Source organism: Trifolium pratense, linkage group LG5 (assembly GCF_020283565.1).
Source record: "Trifolium pratense cultivar HEN17-A07 linkage group LG5, ARS_RC_1.1, whole genome shotgun sequence".
NCBI lineage: Eukaryota > Viridiplantae > Streptophyta > Magnoliopsida > Fabales > Fabaceae > Trifolium > Trifolium pratense.
This window is the reverse complement of record NC_060063.1, coordinates 54789086-54814283: the sequence shown is the minus strand read 5'-3', so window position 1 is coordinate 54814283 and position 25198 is coordinate 54789086. Positions and strand designations below refer to the sequence as shown.

Below are 25198 nucleotides of genomic sequence, written 5' to 3'. Positions count from 1 at the left end.
TGTAAACTGTTTGAGAAAATAATTCATTGTTTAAGAAATTAGGCTGAAACTTATAGTAGTTATTCAAAAAAAAGTGCTATTTAATTAGCCATATAGTCAAAACCTAACTAAAAGTATGATCAACCGTGACTAATAAAGTTTACCATGGTAATTTTGATTTTTGCCATGACCAATATAAAGTGTGGCAACAATTGTGTAACCACGGTTATTTATCAATTAGTCACAGTTTAACCGAAGCAAAATAGTGGGACAATTAAAAAAGTAATTTAGCTACGGTTTCAACCGTGGCTATATTTTTTTAATTCTCCTCCTAACAACTATTTTGCCACAGTTTAACCGTGACTAATTGACAAATAACCGTAGTTATAAAATTGTTACCACGCTTGATATTACTGTGGCTAAATTTTGAAAACGCCGGGAATACCCACCCTTAAAATTAACGTGGTAAAGTTATTAGCCACGTTCAATGCAACCTTTAGCTATGGTTTTGACCATGGCTAAAGGCGTGTGTTTTTGTAGTGGTAGTTGCATCCTAGAAGGAAACCATATTGAACTTAAGGAAACAAATAATAGAGAATAATTTAAATAAAATGAAATTAGCATTAGTAAAAGAGAAATATGCAGAAGAAAGAAAAAAAAAAAAAAAAAGAGCGAATCTAAGAGGAGAGAAAGAACATGAATAGCTAGAGAGAACAAAAATTAAATATAAAAGAAGAAAAAGAGGTAAAATGTGATATTTGAAATTTGAATTTGTTTCATTAAACGATGTATAAAAAAAATGTGTCATGGCCAAAATGAGTACCCCAGCTTTACTTTTGTGGATTACAAAATAAAATTGAAAGAAATAAGGACAAGATATAGTCGATGTGTTGGAAGTTTTTGTGAGGATGAATGAGACTTTTCACCCAAACATGACAATAATGTCTTTGATTTTGTGCAGTTAAAAAGAAAAACAAAAAAATGGTAAAGGGGCAATTTAATAGCGCTACAATGTCATAGGAAAACAAGCGTCATTTTCAAATTGTCTTAGTATGATTGCAAACTTGCTTCCATTTCAAAGCTACAAGTTGTGGCTTCTCAAAAGTCACAACAAACTTGAATTGCAGAGTGGTATTGAAGTATATATCCAAAACATTGGTTAAGGGGTCACATAATGTTTGACGTTAAACTTAAATTTTATTTTCAACTCATGTGGTGACTTTTCAAATTGATTAATGGTTATTATTTCAAGTTTAACTTCAATGGCTCTATAAATAGCAATACCTATAGCACTGAGATGTAATATATATATATATAACCACTATCATGCTTAGGAGACAAAATAAAAGTAACAAATAATGGAGAGAAAAATGCTTTTTAGTATGTACTTTTTTCTCATTGTTGTCTTAGCTGCTCGTAAGTTTATATTTTAATATTTTAATTTATATGTCTATTTTCATTTATCTATTAATTAAAGTAATTTTAATACATAAGTCTGATTACTTTATTTATTTATTATTTTTTAAAGGAAAATGTAATTATATAAATATAAGTTTATGGGTTTGAAAATAAAAATTCAAGCTATCTTTAAATTTAGAGTTTAGTTTTTATAGAATGTGAATATAAAGATTTATAACTTAGAGCATCTTCAATAAGAGTATCATCGAGAGTTTCATAGACTAATGATTCGTACCTTAATTTTCTTTTATCATTGGAGTTCCATGACGGGCACAGAGGATATCAAAATTGATGATACAGTGTCTTATTTAAGGTGTCGTATCATCAGGTTAATATCATCAATTTAAGTTGAAAAAATAAATATAATAAGGACCACTTGTTAATAATATTGTATGATACCCAACGTGATATCACAATCGAAGATGCTAAATCAACACATTCTAAAAATAATTTCCTATTCAATAATTTGTGTAGTAATAAAATATAGATAAGAATTTTATTAACAAGTGTAAATATACCGCTTAAATTAAAAAATATTTTTGTTTCATTTGAAAATTGCAGAAGAAGCAGTGGTGCAGATTGAGGCGGCGCCATGTGTGATAAGAACGACTATGTTTACAGATCCATGCATTAGTGAATATGACAGTATTTCTTGTTACCATACGTGCAAAATAAATAAATATTTATTGGGTGGTACATGCAAAAAAGGTAAATGCACTTGTTACAATAAATGCTATTAATAGGGTGAGAGGAACTATTTCAATTAGTTTATTTTTGAGCTTATATAAATAGTTTATGCAATTTTTATAAGTTTGTCAGTTTATGATAAAATAGCTTATAAAAATACAATTTTCACTAGTGTGAACTTATAAAATAGCATAAAACCTAATTTATATTGCATAAGCTCAAAAATAAGCTAATCCAAACCGGGCAAGAGTTAATATGCATAAGCCTCTTCTTATGTATGGTGCATAAGTCATTCACAGCCATCAAATGATTTTACACGTGTAATAATAAGAACTTTCTATTTTTGCTTGCTCAATTTCGGTCACATTTTATATGCGATTCGATCACCGATTTCGAAAACTAATACCGGAAACATTCATAAAATTGAACGACGATCAAAACGGTATAAAGAACGTCGAGTTTCGTTAATTATTGAGGGAGAACGAACCGGGTCGTCGCGACCCGTTTCTGCAGAAAATGAGTGAGGAAGATGATGAATAGTGACGCGCCTCCACGCCCACTCTTACTGGCGGAGCGAATCGATGTGTTGATGCTCTTGCGAGTATCGGGTGTGATTTAGGCTCTTATATGATTTTTTTATGAGTCATGTCCGACTCAAATTACGCATGTTTTCCTTGATGATAAAGCTGGGATTAGTATTCACATACTAGTCTCGTTGTAATTTCTTTTCGGGCCTAGGCCCTCCATTATATAAAAAAATAAAAAAATAAAAAAATAAATAAAAAGAAGTCGCCGAATATAAAAGTGGATAAAATAATTTTATATTTTTCAAAAATAGAAACTTTCCGAATAATTAGTCTTGAAAACATCCACCATAAATATTCTAAATTTTAGAATATTTTGAAAGAGTTTAACTTTTATATATAATTATAATTGCAATTTTTATAATAACAAAAGGGAAAGAAAATATCACAAAAAATTTCTTCATATATGCAATCACATAATAAATTATAAGAGGCAAAAAAAAATGAAATTACAATTAATTTTATATAGTGTGACAAGTGCAATTAATGTTAAAACTTGTGTAGGATCATTGTAAACTTGCTTCCATTTCAAAGCTACAAGTTGTGGCTTCTCAAAACATTGATTAAGGGGTAACATCCAACTCATGATGACTTTTCAAGTTGATTGATGGTTGGAATATTATTTCATGTTTAACTTCAAATCAATGGCTGTATAAATAGCAATGCTGATGACTCATAACCACCTACACATTCATAGGATATATACAAAATAAAAAGTTGGTGACAATGAAGAGGAAAATACTTTTTGGCATGCACTTTTTTCTCATTATTCTCTTAGTTGCTCGTAAGTTAATTATGTTTTAATTACTAACTCTATTTTCATTTTTCTCTTTAGAAGTTGGCATTCTAATTTAGAGGGTTAATTGTAAGCTATCTCATGGAGTTTTGCCAATTCAATTTTTAAGTATTGACAATTTGTTTACCTTTAAAGTTATAGTTTGATTTTTATAAAATGTAAATTTAAATATTTATAATTTATACTGCCAATGAATTAAAAATTAACACATCTTTAAAATTATTTCCTATTCAATCATTAATATAAGAATTTTTTTTGAAAATATAAAAATTTTATTAAAAAATATTATTAAGGAACTAAATATGATAAAAAAATTGAAATTTGGGTACTCTACTTTTTAAAATATAAAAAGTAATTTTTTCAATAAGAAATTTACTTTTTTTGTTTTCTTAACTAGTGATCCAAAACATCATGACAAAAAATTAATGTTTCATTTGAAAATTGCAGAAGAAGCAATGGTGCAGATTGAGGCATGTGAAATCATCTGTCTTATGTTCCCTGGTGAATGCAAAGGTTTTGGTGACAATGAAATATGTAACAATGTTTGCAAGATAAATGAATTTTTATTTGGTGGTTACTGCATAAGTGGAAAATGCATTTGTTATGCCAAAGTATATTGAACGTAACGTCTTCACTATGATTTTTTTTTTTTAAGATAAAAATATTTCGTCGCATCAGAGATTCAAAATCTCGCGAGAAAACCTCATGTACTTAGCAGGCACATGCCTTAACCACTCGGCGAAAGCAACTTGTTTAGTTATATTCTATATAATTAGAGATAAATAAATCTAGCTATTTAGTGAAAAAAAGAAAGAAAAAAAAAACCTAGCTATAATTTTGTTCATGTATATCTTTTGATAAGTGTCCTTAAAATAAAATATTAATTGATTTTTGTTTTTAGAATGACAAATATAATAATATATTAAATTATAAATAAAAAAGACTGGAAAATGTCCATAATACAAACGCAATAACGGGTATCAGTAGTACACACAAACAGATGTTTTTCGCCTAAACAACACAGAAGAAAAAAAAAAAACCATAAAAAAAAACATATTTTGATACCTCAAATACACACCCAACCAACAAAAAAACAAGAAAGGCCAAACAGAAATTTTTTGAATTGATTGTTTTCCCATTGCTGAGAGGAGACTTAACCAGTATAGATTAATATCTGTTAATTATGTTGTTTTGAGTGTTATATTTTCTAAGTTTAAAAATTTCTAAACCAATACAATGTTACACAATACAATTTACAAATGGTAAGTAGTCCACCCCTACAATGAATCCATGATGCATGTAAAGAGAGAGGTATGGGGATTTTATTCCTCAAACTTTTAAGAGAAGGTTCATGTAGGTTGAGCTTGAGTAGGCTTAGCTTCAAGCATTTACCATGAAGACAGTGTCATTGGTTTCATGCCATTTAGCGAGGGCGAAACCAAGGAGGCAGTATTGAGCTTTCAAGGAGGCAACGAGCACAGGGTCGGATGGTTTCAATTTCACATTTATCAAGGAATGTTAGAGCTCAATAAAAGAAGATTTTGTAGGCGATTTAAAAGAATTTCACAAAAATGATGTGTTTCCCAAAGCGGTCATCGCTTATTTTTTGACACATACCAAAAAGTCGATCACCCACAAAATCTCTCAGCGTACAAACCTATTTCTTTGGTAGGTAGTTTGAATAAGTTGTTGGCGAAAATTCTTGCAAACAGGTTAAAAGGTGTGTCAGGGAGTGTGATAATTAACGTATTTGATCTATAATTAAAAACAGATTAGGTACAAAATTCACAGAATGTGAATTATAAAATAAGTATAAGTGTCTAAACTTATAAAATTAAAACTTTTACTAGCCTTTTAAATCACCAGTTTGTTTGCATTTGCATAGAATGATACCTCGTGGAATTCCTAACTAAAAAATATAAGGTGCAGGATCGCTTCAACTCCTTTGACCCTTAGCTTCATCTAGTTTCTTTTTCCGTTGTCTGATAAGATCATACTGATCTTGCTTGCGTTTATTAGATATCTGATCAAAAAAATTTACCAAAAATAACTAAGTAAACAAACTTGAAGAAATTCAGAACCTATTGCAAAGACTTAACCGATAAATCACTTTGCAACCAATTATGCACAACGAAGCTAAAAAGAGTTTACCTTCATGGCTTCATATAGTTTCCTTTTTTTCTGTGACATCATAATAAGTGCACTCGTATCAGTATCGACGTTTTCTTGAACATTCGTTGTTGATTCTCCGGTCTTTACCACACCAGCAGGTGTTTCTTTTTCGACATTAGATTGCTGCTTCGAAATCATCATCTGCAATGCAAACATTTAAAATTTAGAGATCCCTCAATATATTCAACAATTATGATGCAATGTTTTTCTCACAATATGTATACCTTTTGTTTTCCCTTTGCTGCTTCATTGCCCTTTTGTTTTCCAACACCAGGAAGCGGAACGATTTCCTTTCGGGCAGCCTCCTGTAAGTTTTTGATAATCTTTGAATAATCAGGAATCGATCCTTCTTCATCGTTGTTAACAAAAGGTGACAAATGTGGTGGAGGAATCCTGTAAACAAAATAAAAATTTAACCAAAAAAGTTTGCAATGAAAACAATTTTCTAATATATAAGATTAAAACAATTTTCTTTAATACAAGCAAATTACCTTCCTACTATATAATTTTCCATTGGCAAAACTATGCGAGCATTCACACTGTCGAATATCCACTGTGGTTGAACATATTCTCTAGTGTGAAACGTATGTCCTTCTGCATCCGTATCTACGATCTAAACATAAAAAATAAATTGCGAAGAGTGTTAAACCTTTAGCTTGCTTCACAAGTAACTTGCTCAACAAGTCACTAGTGATCCCTCTTGTATGCAGTTGTATGATTGTTATTGTGTATATGATGTAGATGATCTTAGTTACGAGAATACAAAAGAAATAGGCCTGAAAAGCTACTTCACCTAGAAGATGATAAGCTAAATCACAAACCTGATGAGTAATGCTCTGATCAGATTCATTAAAAGGTGCCCCTTTTCCCTCCCATGAAACTGTACCACCGAAAGCCGGAATAACAAAAAGCAATGATTCCCTTTGTATCTGAATAGTTAGACGAAAGCAGTGCAAGTAATGTCAAGCATACAATCATGAAAATGATTCCAAGAGTAAGTTCAAATAGTGGATTTTGTTAAGACTGTCCAAAAGGTGTTACCACGCTGCTCAAGAAGAATTTCAGATTTTTGAAGAGGTTTTTACATTCTCTTGTATCTTGATCCTCTTCAGATTTTTCACTTTCAGCATCGGCCCCCTTTTTCTTGGACTCGACTTGTTCAGATTCTGCTAACTTAGAAGCTTCAGATATCGGTCCAGAGGGTCTAAACTCATCGGCATATAGTGCATATATGTCTGTAGTTTGAAAAGAGAATCAATGAGTAGATTAATGAAGTATCTGCAGAAATTTTAAGTTCATGAAGTTCTATTTTCCATTTAAGCTGCGAAAATTGTACCTGCTGCCAAAGCTTCCAACCGAGGATTGAGTATGGGAGGATACTCCAAATTTATAGAACGATAGAGGTTGAAATTCACAAAACCAAGAAGAGACTGTAACAATTCATTATAAAAGTTAAGAAAATTCGTAAAATGTCAACAACGACATGAATGTTGATGAATCAACAGAATGAAGACACTAAATATGAACATGAATAGAAAAACCGACCACATATAATTGCAGAAAATTTAGCACGGTAGGTATGTCAACATCATCGGATTGTAACAAATGAGGAGCTACCCATGTAATTTTCTGACCCTCAACCTCAGCCTGCGCAAAAAAAAATAAAAATTCAATCCATCCATATCCATATAACATGCACAACTTATTGATTATAAACATCACAAATGTCACAATTGATACCTGGTAGTATACGCCTTTTACAGATACAAATGTTTTCCTCAACTTGTGCGTACGAGATACGAATGCTTGCCATTCATGTGCCAATCTAGCATACAGGTAAGGAAATATATAACTCAAGTCATTAACGCAGGTAATGCTGATCAAAATTTATACAAACTTGATTTCGAAGTATATACCTTCGGCATTTTTGGACAAGCTTTACATCGATTTTCTTGCTCTTTAACGCAGGTAATGCTGCAAAAAGATGCACCATTGTAAGACAGTTATTCAATTCTCCAAGCGCATCCACGAATCTTGGGTACCTATAATACAGAAAAAAAATCAAATGAAGTGGAAATTTATCACCAGCTACAAGACATACATTGAGAATTTAGATACACAAAAAGCAAGCAAACCTTTCGCGAATAAACTTATCTATGTCTGGTTTCGGTGTTTTCTCTTGCAGATTGTTTGCACGTTCGCGGTTTTTCTTCCCCTGCCATACAAAAGTAACGACAACAATTAAGGATATGTTTAGTTCGAATTCGAAATCAACAAACAAAATTGACTTTGACTTTATGTTTGATGCACAACATAAGTCCTTTAGCTAAACAAATTTTGGCTTCAAACATACACGTTTATATGGACGCAAGATCCCTGATACTTTTTCATTCTCCTTTTTCCATTTGAGATGTTTCGTTTAACATTTTAACCTATACATCTTATACTACATTACAAAATTTATACAATTTTCAGTAATTACATGTTCAAAAGTACTTTTGATAAGCATAATGAAAAGGAATTACATTTTATCATACATACTTTTTGAGACAAGTTACCCAACAATAAATCACGCTAGAGCAGATCTATGAAAGGCAGCGCTGAGCGCAGACACTCATCAGATTAGGTGTATCCTGCGTTAGACAAGGGTCCGACACCAACACATATATGATTACAATTAATTATGTCTTTCTCTCAAAATTACTATCAGTATCGATGTGTCGGTGACTTGTGTCATGTCCGGTGTTTGTGTCGTGCTCAATAGGAGTGGACTCATTTCAATAAAACCTGATTTTGCAAAATTAGGTTTGATCATACTAATTTTGCAAACTTAAATCCTAACATACCATACCACAACTGTATGAAAAGAATGAACTTTCAGCTAGAAAACTTCCTTTCTTCTTTTCTAACTAGTTACATTTAAATTCCAAAAATAACAACTCATACCCAACACAAAAAATCACAATATGAACCAATAAAGCAGGAAAAAATATTGTACCAAAAAGAAAAGCAGGAAAAAATAAAAAACACTAACCATCAAATAAAATACCAAAAGAGAAAGAAAAGAAGGAGAACTTTGAAAGAGAGATTGAAAAGGGTTTGCAATATATACTAACCATTGTTGCTCAAAGTGAAAACACCATACGACAGACAGGGTTTAGGTTTTTGAAAAGGGTTTGCAATATATACTAACCATTGTCGCTTTATAGACTACGTAATAATTTTCTCAAAATAATTTTATCTTTACCAATATATAAAGAGATCCAAAAATTTGTAACAAAAAAAAAAAATACAAAAAATTTTGGTATGGATTTTTCATAATACCAACGATATACTTGATGTTTTTATTTTTTTTAATAACAAAAATCTTTTATTAACAAACTCACATTTTACCAATATATAAACAGGATACAAATTTTTTTTTTTGTGGATTTTTCATAATACAAACAATACCATTGATTTTTTTTTAGCAATAAAAAATTTTTATTAACAAACTCACAATAATATAAGGAATGTCTTTTTTTTTAGCAACAAAAATTTTTAGGCTTAAATGCACTTTTGGTCCCCCTATTTTCAAAAAAATGAAGTTTTGGTCCCCTATTTTAAAAACCAACTTTTTAGTCCCCCTATTTTCATTTTTTTTAGTTTTGATCCTCCATCCTATTTTCGGGTTAATTTTGTTGATATGGCATTGTAACTAATGATGTGGCAACATTCATGTGGACAAATTTAATATCCATGTCATTATTATATATTTTTAAATTCAATAAAACTTTATTTATAAAATATTTTAATTGTTAGAATTATATATTCAACTAAAATAATAATTGTTAAATCTTATAAAATATGAAATTTGAAACCCTAATTATCAAAGCTTCAACTACTAGAATTTTATTCACCGTCGGAGAGAATCCTTCCTTATGGATTTCACTAATCCTATGGTTTCCGTTCAAACTCAACAATTTTTAGATTTTTAAAAACGAAAAGAAATTAGAGATGATTTTGTGTTTCAATAGAAATTACTCATACTCTTTAAACTATCTATGACTTTGGATTAGTTTGAATGAAAACCCAAAAATTGTTTTAAGTTTGAAGTTTAATTCTAGATTGGTTTTATATAAAGTTGGATGATGGTGAAAGTTGAAGGTTCTTGAAACACAAAACTTGCTTTCAATATGCAATTGTTTGATATGAATCAAAGAGGATCATGTCCATGTTGTGATTGTTTGTTTTTTCTTAGGTTTAATAAATTAGAGGTTGTGAATTTTTGGATTTTTTATTTTAATGAACTTTCTTAGGTTTAATTAAATTATTTTATAAAATAAATTTTATTGAATTAAAAATAAATAATGACATGGATATTAAATTTGTCCACGTGGACGCTGATATGCATTAGTGACAATGTCACATCAACAAAATTAGCCTTAAAATGGAATGGGGGATCAAAACTCAAAAAAAATTAAAATTAGGGGACTAAAAAGTTGGTTTTTAAAATAGGGGGACCAAAACTTCATTTTTTTGAAAATAGGGGGATCAAAAGTGCATTTAAGCCAAATTTTTATTAACGAATTCATTATAACATAAAGCATTTTTTTTTTCTTTTCATAATAGACATAGACAGGCGCGGAACGCACCCTGTCTAGCTGCTAGTTATAAATAACGAGTCTAAGATTGGATGTACCAAAAAAAAAAAAAAGAGCTGCTTCTGGATCGTCCTAAAATTTCTCAAACATCCTCAAAAATGACCAAACAAACTCTTTCGCCTTTTATAATGCGAGCATCGTTGGCATTCTAGAATGCGAGCATGTAAAAAATGTGATTGTTATCCACCTTCAAAGTACAGTCCCCCCGAAAGAAAAAAATTTAAAAAATAAAAATAAAAATCTCGCTTTCTAAACAGCGAAGCATTATCGGGCTGATGATGCGCATGAGGAGGGACATGATGATGGTGATGATATTGTGCATGAGATGGAGGATGAGGAGATGAAGCGGGAAGGAGATTTCAAGCCCCCAGAGAACCTTTTTGCTATTCATTATTTAAGTAGCGGACGACTCTGCTACAGAAATAAAAATTAGGAATTACGTACATTGCAACGTTATATTTCAATAGGAATAAATTTATTGATTTCATTACATTGAACAACGTTTATTACAATATAAAACAAACTAACAAATTGCATTAGACAGGAAAAGTACATCAAAATTAATATAACAAAAACTTAAATTTCGAATCTACCACATCTCCTTGGAGTTCAAGATGATGGAGGTCGTACTGCCACTTTTGGGAGACTCTTAATAAATCCCCCTAGAAAATCTGGCATAGATGATCAGCCACCAACATTTACCTCTCCCTCTTGGGGTAAATAGAAATTGGGGCGGATGCGTCTCAGTTACTATAACAATCCCAACAAACTCGAAAAAATTATTCGTCAATTAGCATAACGGTCTCAATCGACATCATCAAAAAACATGTATTAGATTGTTATAACTAACCGACAACGAACTATGAGATCATTCACGCCTAAAATAATGAAACTACAAAAAACACTAAACTGGGCTTTGGGAACGTATCATCTGAAATCCTGTAAGCTATGATCAGAATTAAATTGTTAGAAATCTTGTATTGACAAGATTACACAAACAATGCAAATGCAATACAAAGTTTTCACTAAAAAGTCCAGCCATTAAAATGGTTTCGATTATTTTGAACAATAGCTTAATTTTAAAATGGAGGTATGGATGTTGAAGTTAACCAAACACTTTATTGTATTTTCAATTACATTAGGAACTTTTGTACAAAAAAAATTACATTAGGAACTTATTCAATTTAAAATCCATTAAGATTTAAGAGTGTTTAAAAATGGATTTGGATTCTAACTCCTACATTCATTTACACTACATTTACTGCAAAAGTGCTAGGAAAAAGAATGGAATAGATAATATGGTAGGTAGTAATGACAAAATTAATCTTAAAAATAAACTAAATGTAAGTGAATATATGATTTTTGAATGTAGAAAATCAAAATCCGTTTAAAAATGTTATTCTCATCGCATTAAACAAGATATGACATGAAAGAATAATGTGTTTATATAAGTGAAAGACATATGTCACTTTACAAAGTTTTGTGTAATTGAGTTATATTGAATTTATAAAATTAAAATACTAGTAAATTTATCTTAGATTCATCGGGACACCAACTATCAACCACTATTGGATCACGCTTTAAATCATGTCGCGTTAATATCATACAACGGCGTAATATCAACTAATGTGATAAATCCTACAAATATGACGAGATTGAGGTGCTCGGAATCCTCATGTCTCCGAGTCTACAATGTTGACGACGCCAAAGTCATTGGTTGAACATGCACCAGATTAAATATAATCGGTGAATTTGAACCAAACAAACATTGTACCAAGATCACAACCAACAAAATGCCGCACAAAGACGACGACCAACAAAACGTCACACTTGGACGACAAAATCACAAAATAAAAGTTAAATACATGTGAAGATCACTTATTTAATTGAAAGGAAAGGAAAAGAACCAAATATATCAATCTTAACAAGGTATGTTGTATTAATTGACTAATTGCTACTACCAAGGCCGGTCCCGAGTATTTGCTGGCCCTGTTTGAAAATTAAAAATAGATATTTAATAAAAAAATAAAAAAAAATTAAAAGTCATTCTCTATTTGAATTGTAAATAACATAAAAAATAGTCATCATAGTAAATAACATCTAAAAGCGACATATTTTAATCAATAACATTAAAATACATCTTCAATCTAATATCATTATCAACTTACGGTTCCTTCGGGAAAAAAAACTTTCTTGAAATGTTAGTTTTTTTTTTTTACAATCAACCGCAAGTTACTTATAAAATTAAGAGTGTGTCTATTAAATTTTTTTACACATATAAATTTTTTAATAGACCGATATAAACAATTTGAGGCTCCTAAATGTTTGAGGCCCTGCGCGGTGGCTCACCTTGCACACCCACAGGGCCGGGCCTGGCTACTACTTTATCTTAATTATAATTTTTAATAAAAGTCTAATTTTCAAATATATATATATATATAATTAAAAAATAAATTTTTGTTTATAATATAATTAAGAACGAAGAGAGTATTTTTTACTATGGTATTGAAAAAAATCATGAACAAAACTTAATTCAACCCCTGATACACATAATTTTATGATACACTTCTAAAACACTGATGTCATAGCTTATTGGACCACATAATTTTGAAGACTAGCTTGCCTACACGCAAATCCAAATCCTACGTACAAACAAATATATAAAATAAAAAAAATAAAAAAACACACACACACAGAATTTTTTCTTTTTTGCTCACTAATACTCCCTCCGGTCTTTTTTATAAGAAACATTTAGGGCAAAAAATTTGGTCCTTTTTATAAGAAACTTTGACCAATTTTCAAATGTTTTAATTGTTCAATTTCACTTATGCCCTTATTTATTATGAGAAAGAATTTAAAAATAAGTAAATTAGTTGAATAAAGAGTAATTAAATAAGGGTATATATGGAATAAATTTAAAATTATAAGAGTATTAAATGAAAATAATTATGTTAAATGTGATTCCTTAGTCTATGTGATTTTTTCAAATTGTTCCTTATAAAAAGGACCGGAGGGAGTATTAGATTTTTCTCACATAAGCGCAAAAAGCATCGCAAGTTTTTACCCAATTGAAGATTTTGGCAATAGTTCTCAAACTATAGAAAAATAAAAAGGTGTTGACCAAAAGAACCAATAAAATGCTTACATTATCAACTTGGTTTCATACTCTTAATTAAACATCAATAATTTGTATACATCGTAATTATTTTGATCACCATCCAATTTTTAATAGGATGTTGACCAAACCTTATATATGCCTCCCTGTGTTCACAAAAGGTTCAACCTGCATGTATTCTTTCTTAATATATAAAATGTTACAAATCAACTGATTCATGACTGAATGGTTAAGGGGTTGACCTTAAATATTTTTCCATACACATTAGTCGGTGATCAAATCCAAGATCAAATGGTTAATGGACTCAAATATTTACCATTTGTGTTACACTATATATTTTGGTTGTGAATGCAGTCTTTTACTAGTATGTCTATATATATAACCTAAGAAAAGTGGATAGAATAATTTTATGTATATTTGAAGAATAAAATTCTTGGAATAATTAGACTTTAAATTCACCCACCACCATATATTAGAATTAGAATATATAAATAAAAGCTACAAGTTGTGGCTTCTCAAAAGTCACAACCAACTTGAATTGGTATTGAAGGGTTATATTCAAACGTTGATTAAGGAGTCACGTACTCATGGCATGATGACTTTTCAAATTGATTAATGGTTAGATTATTATTTCAAGTTTAACTTCAATGGCTCTATAAATAGCAATACATATAGCATTTTAGATGCAGCGCATACATAACCACTTATACATTCTTAGGAGACAAAATAAAAATCAGAAATAATGGAGAGAAAAATCCTTTTCAGCATGCACTTCTTTCTCATTATTGTCTTAGCTGCTCGTAAGTTTATATATAAATTTGTTATTTTTTCTATTTATTAGTTTTTTAATGGCAAATATAATTTTTTTCTACAATAATGGCAAATATAATTCAAGCTATCTTTAAATTTAGAGATTGATTTTTATAAAATGTAAATTTAAAAATATTTATAATTTATATATAACGTCAATGAATGATAAATTAATTAACACATTTTGAAAATAATTTCCTATTCAATAATTTGTGTAGCAATAAAATATAGATAATAATTTTATTAACAAGTGTAAATATACCGCTTAAATTTAAAAAATAAAATAAAATAAAAATTGTTTCATTTGAAAATTGCAGAAGAAGCAGTGATGCAAATTGATCAGTCATGTGAGATAAGATGTATTAGGTTTAAAGGTGCATGCAATAATGAACTACACGGCTATGTTTGTAACGCTATGTGCCTTTTGATGAATAAACTTATATCTAGTGGTTCCTGCATAAATGATAAATGCATTTGTTATACCTAACGTATCAAATATATAATTATATTATTATACTCTATATTATAGAGATAAGTAAACAAACCAAGCCATTTTTTTCTTTGGTACCTAATAAACCAAGCTTTTAGTCACAAAAAAAATAAAGCTAGAATTTTGTTCACGTAATCATGTGTATCTTTGAATTGTAAAATAGACTTCATTCTTGGCAAAATATAGATACGTAACCTTGGGTGGGAGGGTGATTCTTATCAATTCGGTGCTCGCCTCAATTCCAAGTTTTTACTTGTCCTTCATGAAAATGCCATTAAAAGCGTGGAGGAAGCTATAGTGTCGATACAAAGAAATTTCTTGTGATGAGGAGCTAGTGGTAATAAGAAGATTGTTTAGGTTAGTTGGGTAGATGTTTGTTTGTTGTGCAAAAGAGTGCGGTGGACTTGAAATAAGAAATTTAAGATTGGTGAATATCTCCCTTCTTATGTACAAAATGGCGGTGTTGGTTTTTTTTTAATAGCAAATATAATATATAAATAAAAATAAGAAAAATACAAAAGAAAATTTAGTAAATCAAGAAGGTACCAGAAGTACATTTTACTATCCAATAATTTTTTTTTTTGAAAACTTGGTATCCGGCTTTAGGACCGACTAATCCAAGGGAACTAATCTCACCGCCCACTTGCGGGGGGCCCATTTAAAGCCTGGGTTTTTTTTGCTCTGTATGGACTTAGCTCACCGAAATTGGTACTATCCAACAATCTTAAAGATAAGACAAGAAAACAAATGGGAAAAAAATCTACAAGGAGACACACAACCAACAAACTAGAATCCTTAAAAGGCACCACCACGAGAAGAATACTCCTCGGAACGAGAGAGGCAAGGAAACCACATGTAGGACAAAGCAACAAGACGATCTTCAATCCCCCTTGCCAAATCAAGACCCAACACGACACTCAAACAAACTCTACTGGTTTCAGCATAAAGAATGATGGATACCCACTCGTAAGAGGAACAGGGGGAGCCAGGATTTTTACCTAGAAATCACTTCCAAGATCAAATTTTCACCTTATCGATCAGACACTCGACATAAAAGAAATCTTCCGAAAAAATAACGTCATTTCGAGATTTTAAAATAGTTCACACAATAGTATATGTCAAATTAACAATCATCCTAATCTATCTTTTCTATCTATGTCTATGCCCAAGAAAGCCTCAAAAAATTCTAAAACACCACGAGGAGGCACTGGCTCTACACTCAGCCTCCAAAGAATACCATATCAAACTGGTAAGATTTGGTTACAAAAAATTAATAAAGTGATCAGCTGATTCAAGCCTTAAACCACATAACACACACATAGAAGCGTAGCATCCCCAATGACGCCCCGCTACTAGAAATTCTGACGAGTCGACAACCTATCCTGCATAAGTTGCCAAGAAAAGACAGCCACTTTTGAAGGGGCCCAAGTTTTCCACACTTTTGAAAGTAGTCTTTCTTCCTCCACAGATAAGATCACCTCATTAGTTGTGGAACGACTAAGTGCCAAAACCAGTTGAGTCGTGCTTCCAAAACCAAGAATCATATGCAGCGAAGATTGTTGAGCAGTTAAGAATTTCATGGAGATTTCCAAGAGATTCAGCTCCCATATAAAGAGGTCTCTTCTCCACCTCAAGTCCCAAACCCATTGACCGTCGACCCAACTATCCATCTCCCCCACCGTATTAGCACTCTAATCTAAAACATGATAGAGCCTTTGAAACCAAGTCTTCTGCGGTGGCGATTGATTTCAACTAATGAATTACTTTGGGTCAAGGTTCTAAAAGCAAAATATGGGGAGGAAATAGTGACTTCGCTGAATTTGTTATTTAGGTGGGGGGAGGGGGGGACTCAAAATCTTCGTCCCTATGGTGGAAGGATATTTGTCGGCTAGGAGTTTTAAAGGAGGTGGAAGGTGGTGACTGGTTTCACAAGATAATGGTTAAGATATAAAATGGAACGGCGGCTAGATTTTGGCTTGATACTTGAGTGGGCGAAAGGCCTCTATCTGAAGTGTACCCAAGGTTTTTGTGGGTCAGTGGATGAATGAACTTTAGTGTTGGGATTTACGGTGGAACGAAAATTATTTGTCTGGGAAGATTTACTTAATAAATTGTTGATGCAAATTGGCGTGACAAAATTCACCCAAATTCAGGATAGTTGGATATGCTCTATCACAGAAGACGGAAACTACACAAATTCAGGATAGATATACCAGTGCAGTGACGAGCCAGAAATTTTGAATAGTGGGGATAATATTTAAGTAAACAAAAATATAGTATTAATAAGAAATATGTATGAGTGCATAAATAACAAATAAATTGTGCCAAAAATCAACTTAAATATGAGTAATTATTAAATATTAAACAAAGTCTTGTTTAAAGAAAGGGAAAACCACCATTTTAGTCCTTCAAAATGTATCTCGCTGTCACATTCGTCCCAAAATGTATCAAAATTGCAATTAGTTTCCTAAGTGTCTCTTTTATTAATCATTTTGGTCTTTAAATCTGATTTTAGGTAGTCAAATTAGCACTCAAATATATTTTACATTAGTTATTTTAGTCCATAAAATTACTAATAAAAGAGATACTATGGATGTATTTGCAATTTCAATATATTTAAGGATCAATATAACATCGAGTTACACTTTCAAAAACTAAAATGATAGTTTGCCCTTAAAAAAATGAAACTATATAAAAGAAAAATATATACATACATTATAGTGAAGACACACTAGGTCATTTACTGTTGTAATATATGCATTGCTAGGCATATATACATATTACTAGTACTTAGTAACAAATTAAAATTGAAGTGGGGCTCCTGCCCACACATCCATGTATATGGCTCCGTCTCTGTACAAGTGTGTTTATAAATGTTGCAAATTTAACTTTAAATATAGTTTAGTTTTATATACTATATATAATATTTGTAGTGCTTTTTTTTTATTTAGTGAATAATAAAGATTCTCATTATAATTACTTCAATGTAATTATTTTAAATAGATTTGATAATTGTCAAAAGATAATTGTCATATTTAAGAGTGGGTGGTACAATGCAGCACAAGATAGTGAATTAATAATAAACTAGGTATTAAACCCGTGCGATGCACGGGTTTGATTAAAATTTTTTATTTTATAATTTGGTTACTGAATAAAATAATATGATATTTAATTTTTTAAAATTTAATAATAGACTTATAAAATTCATAATTTTTAATAAAAACAAATTATACTTTGTAAAGACGTGATTTTTAAAAAGAAATTAATTATCTTATGTTAATATATACTAATGAACTTAAAAAGTGATTTAACAATATTTGGATAAACAACAACAAAAAAAAAGCTAATAATAACAAAGACAAAAAGATGATAAACAAAAAGGAATATTGTTACAATTTTTTTTTAAAAAAAATACCATAAATTAATTAAAGGGGAATTTATTAGGTTTCTTTTATAGATGTATTTTTTTTATTCAATTCAATTAAATGTATTAGTTATTCTTTGAAAATATCTTTAAACTTTTTATTTCATCAAGTGAATATAATGTATAGAGGTGGATAAAAATTCTTTGACACAATATAAAGTGTAAGTAAATATTTTAGATATCAAAGGCAACATTGTTAATATCAAACATGAATTGCTAAGCGTTAGACGTTCAAAGTAAAACTATTAAAGATAGATAGATATATAGATATGTATATTGAATTGAGATTTCATGAGATTTTAAAAGAATTTTTTATGATGAATTTTTTTTGTGGTGTTTAATTAAGACTTTTATAAACTTGATCAGTATTCATTTTCTCTATTTGAAATTGAAAATTGGTTGCAATGCTCCAGTTCATCGTATATAAACGATCTACTTTGCAAATTAAAATAGTATAACAATCGAGTCTTGATAATTTTAACTACTAATCTTCTATGTATAGATATATTTCAATAATGTACCACAATATTCACACAAACTAAAATATTAAAAAGAGACTAAACTGGTAAAGCAAATTAAAGTAATATATGATTTGGAAACCACCTTGCAACTTTTCATCATAGCCAAGAAGGAAGAACACGCTATCCTAAAACTCGAAATAAAAAATATACTATATTAAAAATGAAACATTAAAATGATGAACACAAAAAAATTGCACTGCTATAGAAATATAAAGTTTGGAAAATGAATTCTATTCAAGAGCTCCATAGCAGTGTTAGTTTTGGGGAAAAAAAATCAAAAGAAAGCAAAAGTGTAAAATTTAGGTTTTAGAATGAGATCTTAGAAGAATAAATGTGATAAATATGAGAATGTAGCGTAGGCAATACTAATTAAAAGGGTATTTATAAACGATACATAAGAACCATAGGTAAAAGATTTGCAATGATATAGCATTCAACATGATAGTTAATGGTATCTTTTATTTATTTTTTTTATAAATAAGTTAGTGGTAATTTTGCAAGGAAAATGAGTGAGCACTAATTCTTACATTGATGCATTAAACAATTAGTTACCATAGAAAACTCATTACATCCACAACCTCGTGATTTTATGTTCACTACACTTGCTAAAAGATCCCAATTGAGCATAACTTACTTTCAAATATATATTTGGTCTATACATTCAAAAGAAGCAATTGAATTATATTATAGTAGACGTAAAAAATATTGTATAAATAATAATATTTATACCACCAATTTTTGATAATTTTTTAGACAACCTCTCTTCTTCTTCTTCTTCTTCTTCTTCTTCTTCTTCTTCTTCTTCTTCTTCTTGGACAAAAATAATAAAGTGAGAGTAAAAACACAATAAGAGTAATATGAAAAAAAAAAATCAATCCCAAAAGTTATTCCAAATTATTGTACAAATATTTTTTTAAAACTAACATAAATAAAAAAAAAGAGAAATAATAAATTATTTCCCCTATATATCACATCCCAAAATTTCTCTTAAGATGATTAAGATACGAAGATATGATTTGTAATCTACAAACACACAATAAAACAAACAAACAAACAAACCATCTTTTTAACAATTGTTAAGCATAAAAACTGAAAGCAGCCAAAAGAAATTATTTCAATCTATGAATAATTAAGATATATGTGAAGAGTAAATATGAGAAACAAAAATTTTAATACAAAATTGAAGAGTATAACCTCAAAGTTGTTTAGACCGAAAAATGTTGTCCAAAGACAAAAATAATTGTATTCAAAAAGCTACATGAATTAAAAATGAAAAAACTCAATTCAAGAAGATAAGAAGCGTGAGATCAGTTTCAAAAAAAAAAAAGAAGCTTGAGATCAGTTCATATATCTGTATAGATCATGCGTTATAATTTTTTTTTTTAATATACCATGCGTTGTAATCTTTCAACTTTATAACCAATTAAAAATAAATTGTTCCATTTAGTTTTGTTTTTTTGAAAACATATTTCATTTAGTTAAATTAATTACTTGTATAACGTCAAAATAAATTTTAAAGTGGCTTGTATTAATTTACTACACAAATTCTTCTTGATACTTGAGATCAATGAGTAAGGTTATATGGTTATACTTTTTTTGACTAAATACTTATTTATTCAAAGGTGCCTTATTGATTGTTGATTTTATCAAATTAAATATATAGTCCTATATTGTTTATGATCTCACTAAGGTTTGGTAAAACAATTTTGTGTTCCAAGCAAAAGTGTCCACTTAAATAATAATTATTGGTGCTGCAAGGAAAATACATATAAAGAAGAAATTAAAAACTTAAAGTTAGAATAAAAAACTATCATTGGTTTAACGTTTCTAATAATAAAAGAACAACTAAAATCAATAAATAAATACAAAAAAAATTACAATTATCGTTTGCATATACAACTATTGTTACATTGTTTGATCACCGGAACATATTGCATTTGTTCTTCCAAACTCTTAGTAGCTCTCATATATATATATATATATATATATATATATATATATATATATATATATATATATATATATATATATATATATATATATATATATATATATGTTTTTTTTTTCTCCCAATGATAGGATGAAAGCAAATCCATGCTACAATATGTTATTTATAGATTTAATTTTACAATTAAAAATAAAAAACCACTACTGCCTTTATAATATGGTCATTCAAGACCATTAAACTTGATATCATTTAGCAATCAAAACTCTCATAACATATCGTATGCGCCATATCATTCTATAAAACATTTCACAGATTATAAATTAATTTATGTCAATGGTAGGGTTAAAAACATATAATTACATATTCTTGAACGGCAGGGATGCAACAAAAGACAAAAATAAAAGTTTCTTTAATCTCCTTCTCTCTAACTCACATGGAAAAAAAAAATAGTCATCTTTACATTATTCAATAAAATAAAATAAGATGGAAAGTTAGAAAATTAAACTACAAAATGATATATCAATAAAGATATTGTTTGAAGAAAATGATATTGATCTAAAATAATAAATTATGCTTAAAAAAATCTACTTACATGAACATATACTTACATGAACATCCATTTCATATGCTTCTTGAACGGCAGGGATGCAACAAAAGACAAAAATAAAAGTTTCTTTAATCTCCTTCTCTCTAATTCTCATGGAAAAAAAATAGTCATCTTTACATTATTCAATAAAATAAAATAAGATGGAAAGTTAGAAAATTAAACTACAATATATATATATATATATATATATATATATATATATATATATATATATATATATATATGTTTTTTTTTCCAATGATGGGATGAAAGCAAATCCATGCTACAATATGTTATTTATAGATTTAATTTTACAATTAAAAATAAAAAACCATTACTGCCTTTATAATATGGTCATTCAAGACCATTAAACTTGATATCATTTAGCAATCAAAACTCTCATAACATATCTTATGCGCTATATCATTCTATAAAACATTTCACAGATTATAAATTAATTTATGTCAATAGTAGGGTTAAAAATATATACTTACATGAACATCAATTTCATATGCTTCTTGAACGGCGGGGATGCAACAAAAGACAAAAATAAAAGTTTCTTTAATCTCCTTCTCTCTTATTCACATGGAAAAAAAATAGTCATCTTTACATTATTCAATAAAACAAAAGACAAAAATAAAATTTTCTTTAATCTCCTTCTCTCTAATTCACATGGAAAAAAAATAGTCATCTTTACATTATTCAATAAAATAAAATAAGATGGAAAGTTAGAAAATTAAACTACAAAACGATATATCAATAAAGATATTGTTTGAAGAAAATGATATTGATCTAAAATAATAAATTATGCTTAAAAAAATCTATAGCAACAAAAACATCCATAGCAACAATTTATGTCAAGCTACTATAAATCCATTAAAATTACCTTTTCATATAGGAAGTATCCTTTCAATAAAATTCTCTTATTTCAAAAACCTGCTTATGTTAGTTTAAAGAAAGGTTAACCATAAAAAATTACAAAATATTAGAAGAAGATATATATGAAAAGGTATTAAAAAATAAAGGGGAAGAAACAATATACGGTTTGCATGCACCTTTGCTAACTTTTATATGCTTGGCTATAGTGATAGAGATGCATAAATTTAAATCTATTTAATAGCAGAATAGATAGTTAGGAATATGAATCAAAATTTACATAACGTAGGTAGCAATTCACCAAAAATGCAACCGATCAGTCTTAACAATCAAAATTTACATAAATTGAAAAACACCAATTAGTATACTTGACTGTTATGAATATATATGAACCACAACATACATAACGTAGGTAGCAATTCACAAAAAATGCAACCGATCAGTCTTAGCAAAAGGCCTTATCTCATGATGTATTGAATTCAAGTTAATAGTGATGAATTACATGGAGGGCAATAATTTTTTTTTTTTTTTTGTAATAAAAGCAATGTGACACATAAGCATCAACTATTGTTTAGAAAAAGGAAAAAATGAGAAGCTTTGTTAGGCTGCCACATCAGCAAAAAAAAGTTTGCTTTACAATTATTTTTGTAATAAAAGCAATGTGACACATAAGCATCAACTATTGTTTAGAAAAAGGAAAAAATGGGAAGCTTTGTTAGGCTGCCACATCAGCAAAAAAAAGTTTGCTTTACAATTATATATTGATGATGATTGATGATGATGATTGATGGGAACATTTTCTTACTATAGTGTGTGGCAACGCTTTTCTATGGGTTGGTTAGACAACAGGCAACAGTTCTGCATATTTGATCTAAAGTGTAAAATGTGGCCTAAATATACTGGCAACGCTTATTTATGCGTTGTTTGTATGGAACCGTAGCCTAAAAGCACCACCAAAACAGTAGCCTATTGATGCATTTCAGCAACGCTTTTTATAACGTGTTGTGCATTTGATCTCATATACGGCAAAAAATTCTGCAGGAAACAATTACTCACAAAAGTATTGGCTGGGAATCAAAATACTTAAGAAAATCCGCAAGAAATGTGTTTAATAAAGTACAACTGATTTTATGCAAAAACGTAAAGATTTTTTGTCCAAATCCATAGGAAAATTCGCAGGAAAACAACTAATTTCTAGTAGTGAATAAATTAAATTAAAACAATTATATATTTTTTTATAAATTAAGAGCATTTAGAAATCAAGGTAGGAATAGAGATTCCAATGATGTTGGCATCCTTAACCTTTCCTATTTTTCACGCCCCCAAAGAAACTTTAAAACTTTTTGCTATTCGTTACTTAAGTAGCGGACGGCTCTGCTACAGACATAAAAACTCTGAATTACATTGCAACGTTATATTCAATAGGAATAATTTTATTACGTTGAACAATGATTATTAATTACAAAAATAAAAACATAAAAAAACTAACCAATTACATTAGACAAAAAAATACATCAAAATTAATAAAAAAAAGAAGAAGAAAATCTTAAATTTCAAATCCACCATCTACGTCTCCTTCTAGAAATTCATGATGATGGAGGTCAGACTGCCACTTTTTGGAGATTCAATAAATCCCCCTTAGCAAATTAAATTTGGCGTAGATGAATCTGCCATCAACCTTTACCTCTCCCAGTAAAAATAACTCGGGGCGGGTGTGTCTCGGTTACTCATAACTAGGGATGACAATGAGTAGGATATGGGTAGAGATACTATAGTATTCATCCCCATGGCTGGAAAACCGTTCTTGTAGTCCATGGCAACACTTTTTAACAATCTGCTATAAGGTTTTTAGGTGTTGCCATAGAAAAAAAAATGTTGTATCCATCATTGAAAATCTTACAAATGTAGCCAAGGCACAATTATTAAAAAGTGTAAGGCTCTTTCAAATTGTATGCAAATTGCATTAAAAAGTGTAAGGCTCGTTCAAATTAGTATCTCTTGTAGTCCCCCTATTTTGATTTGTATACCCGTTTTTGTTTCTTTAAATTTAATATAAATTTTGCTATTCAGAAAAAAAGTTTTATTAAGAGACAGCCAAATTTTGTTGCTCACACCCCTTGTAAGGCGTCAAGGTCATATGTTAGTCTCATAGTTTGTAATTATAGCACAACCTGAATTATGAACACTATTTTATTATAATTGAATTATTGTATGTAGAGTCAATGAACTTTTAAAATTTGATGATTTAACAATAATTTGATATTAAAAGTTTAATTTAAGAGATTAATTTAAAATATTCATTAACAAAATGTAACATTGCTTTTCAAAAAAAAGAAACAAAAAACAAAATGTAAAAAACAAGGTTTAAAAAATTGACGCTTACCAGTTTTAGTAAATTTTAATTGGTAAATAGTGTTATACCCCCTGCAAAATAAACGAGTTTTGCATTACCCCCTGCAAATTATTTTTTTGAGATTACCCCCTGCAATGTCAAGATTCCTTGCGTTACCCCCTTGGCTCAACAAGTGGGCATATGAGATGGACGAATCTTGACGTGGCATGACACGTGGAAATTAATTTATTTTTTTATTTATTTTTAATTGCCAACTCAGTAATTACTTATTTTTTAATTAAAAAAAATGAAAAAAAAAACTTTTTTTTTAAAGAAACTTTTTTTTACGAACCTAGGTAAAAGAAAGTTGTAATTTTTTTTTGCAGGGGGTAACACAAAACTCGCGTATTTTGCAGGGGGTAACGCAAAACTCACAAAAAAAAATTACAACTTTCTTTTACCTAGGTTCGTAAAAAAAGTATCTTTAAAATAAAAAAAAATTCATTTTTTTAATTAAAAATAAATAATTACTTAGTTGGCAATTAAAAATAAATAAAAAATAAATTAATTTCCATGTGTCATGCCACGTCAAGATTCGTCCATGTCATATGCCCACTTGTTGAGCCAAGGGGGTAACGCAAGGAATCTTGACATTGCAGGGGGTAATCTCAAAAAAATAATTTGCAGGGGGTAACGCAAAACTCGTCTATTTTGCAGGGGGTATAACACTATTTACCCAATTTTAATCAGGTATCACAACTCTTCTCTATTTTTTTA

At 29.5% G+C, this 25198-nt stretch overlaps 2 protein-coding genes and 1 long non-coding RNA gene across 6 annotated transcripts; 2 read left to right on the top strand and 1 right to left on the bottom strand.

The window, feature by feature from the left end:
- Window positions 1–1282: 1282 nt before the first annotated feature.
- LOC123883261 (nodulin-1-like) lies at window positions 1283–4352 on the top strand. Of its 4 annotated transcripts, XR_006800143.1 has the most exons (5): window positions 1283–1395; window positions 1999–2145; window positions 3213–3278; window positions 3406–3492; window positions 3952–4175. XR_006800143.1 is itself a non-coding variant. In XM_045932006.1 (4 exons), exons 1-4 carry the CDS (start codon window positions 1338–1340, stop codon window positions 4122–4124), a joined length of 429 nt encoding a protein of 142 aa, XP_045787962.1. In that variant the 5' UTR covers window positions 1283–1337; the 3' UTR covers window positions 4125–4352. The 4 variants fall into 4 exon arrangements, 3 of the variants coding, with proteins under 3 accessions (XP_045787962.1, XP_045787961.1, XP_045787963.1); XM_045932006.1 differs by lacking the exon at window positions 3213–3278 and having other exon boundaries at window positions 1283–1359; window positions 3952–4352; XM_045932005.1 differs by lacking the exon at window positions 3213–3278.
- A 1010-nt stretch (window positions 4353–5362) lies between these two features.
- LOC123886914 (pescadillo homolog) lies at window positions 5363–8413 on the bottom strand. The gene is made up of 12 exons (XM_045936187.1): window positions 8381–8413; window positions 7812–8002; window positions 7593–7718; window positions 7417–7501; window positions 7222–7323; window positions 7013–7106; window positions 6718–6911; window positions 6498–6605; window positions 6168–6289; window positions 5901–6069; window positions 5656–5817; window positions 5363–5527 (listed from the first exon to the last, which is right to left on the bottom strand). The coding sequence occupies exons 1-12, from the start codon at window positions 8411–8413 to the stop codon at window positions 5441–5443; spliced, it is 1473 nt and encodes a 490-aa protein (XP_045792143.1). The 3' UTR covers window positions 5363–5440.
- A 5708-nt stretch (window positions 8414–14121) lies between these two features.
- LOC123883260 lies at window positions 14122–15168 on the top strand. Its single transcript, XR_006800142.1, has 2 exons — window positions 14122–14234; window positions 14562–15168. It is a non-coding gene; the product is annotated as an uncharacterized LOC123883260 (long non-coding RNA).
- The last annotated feature ends 10030 nt before the right edge of the window (window positions 15169–25198 follow it).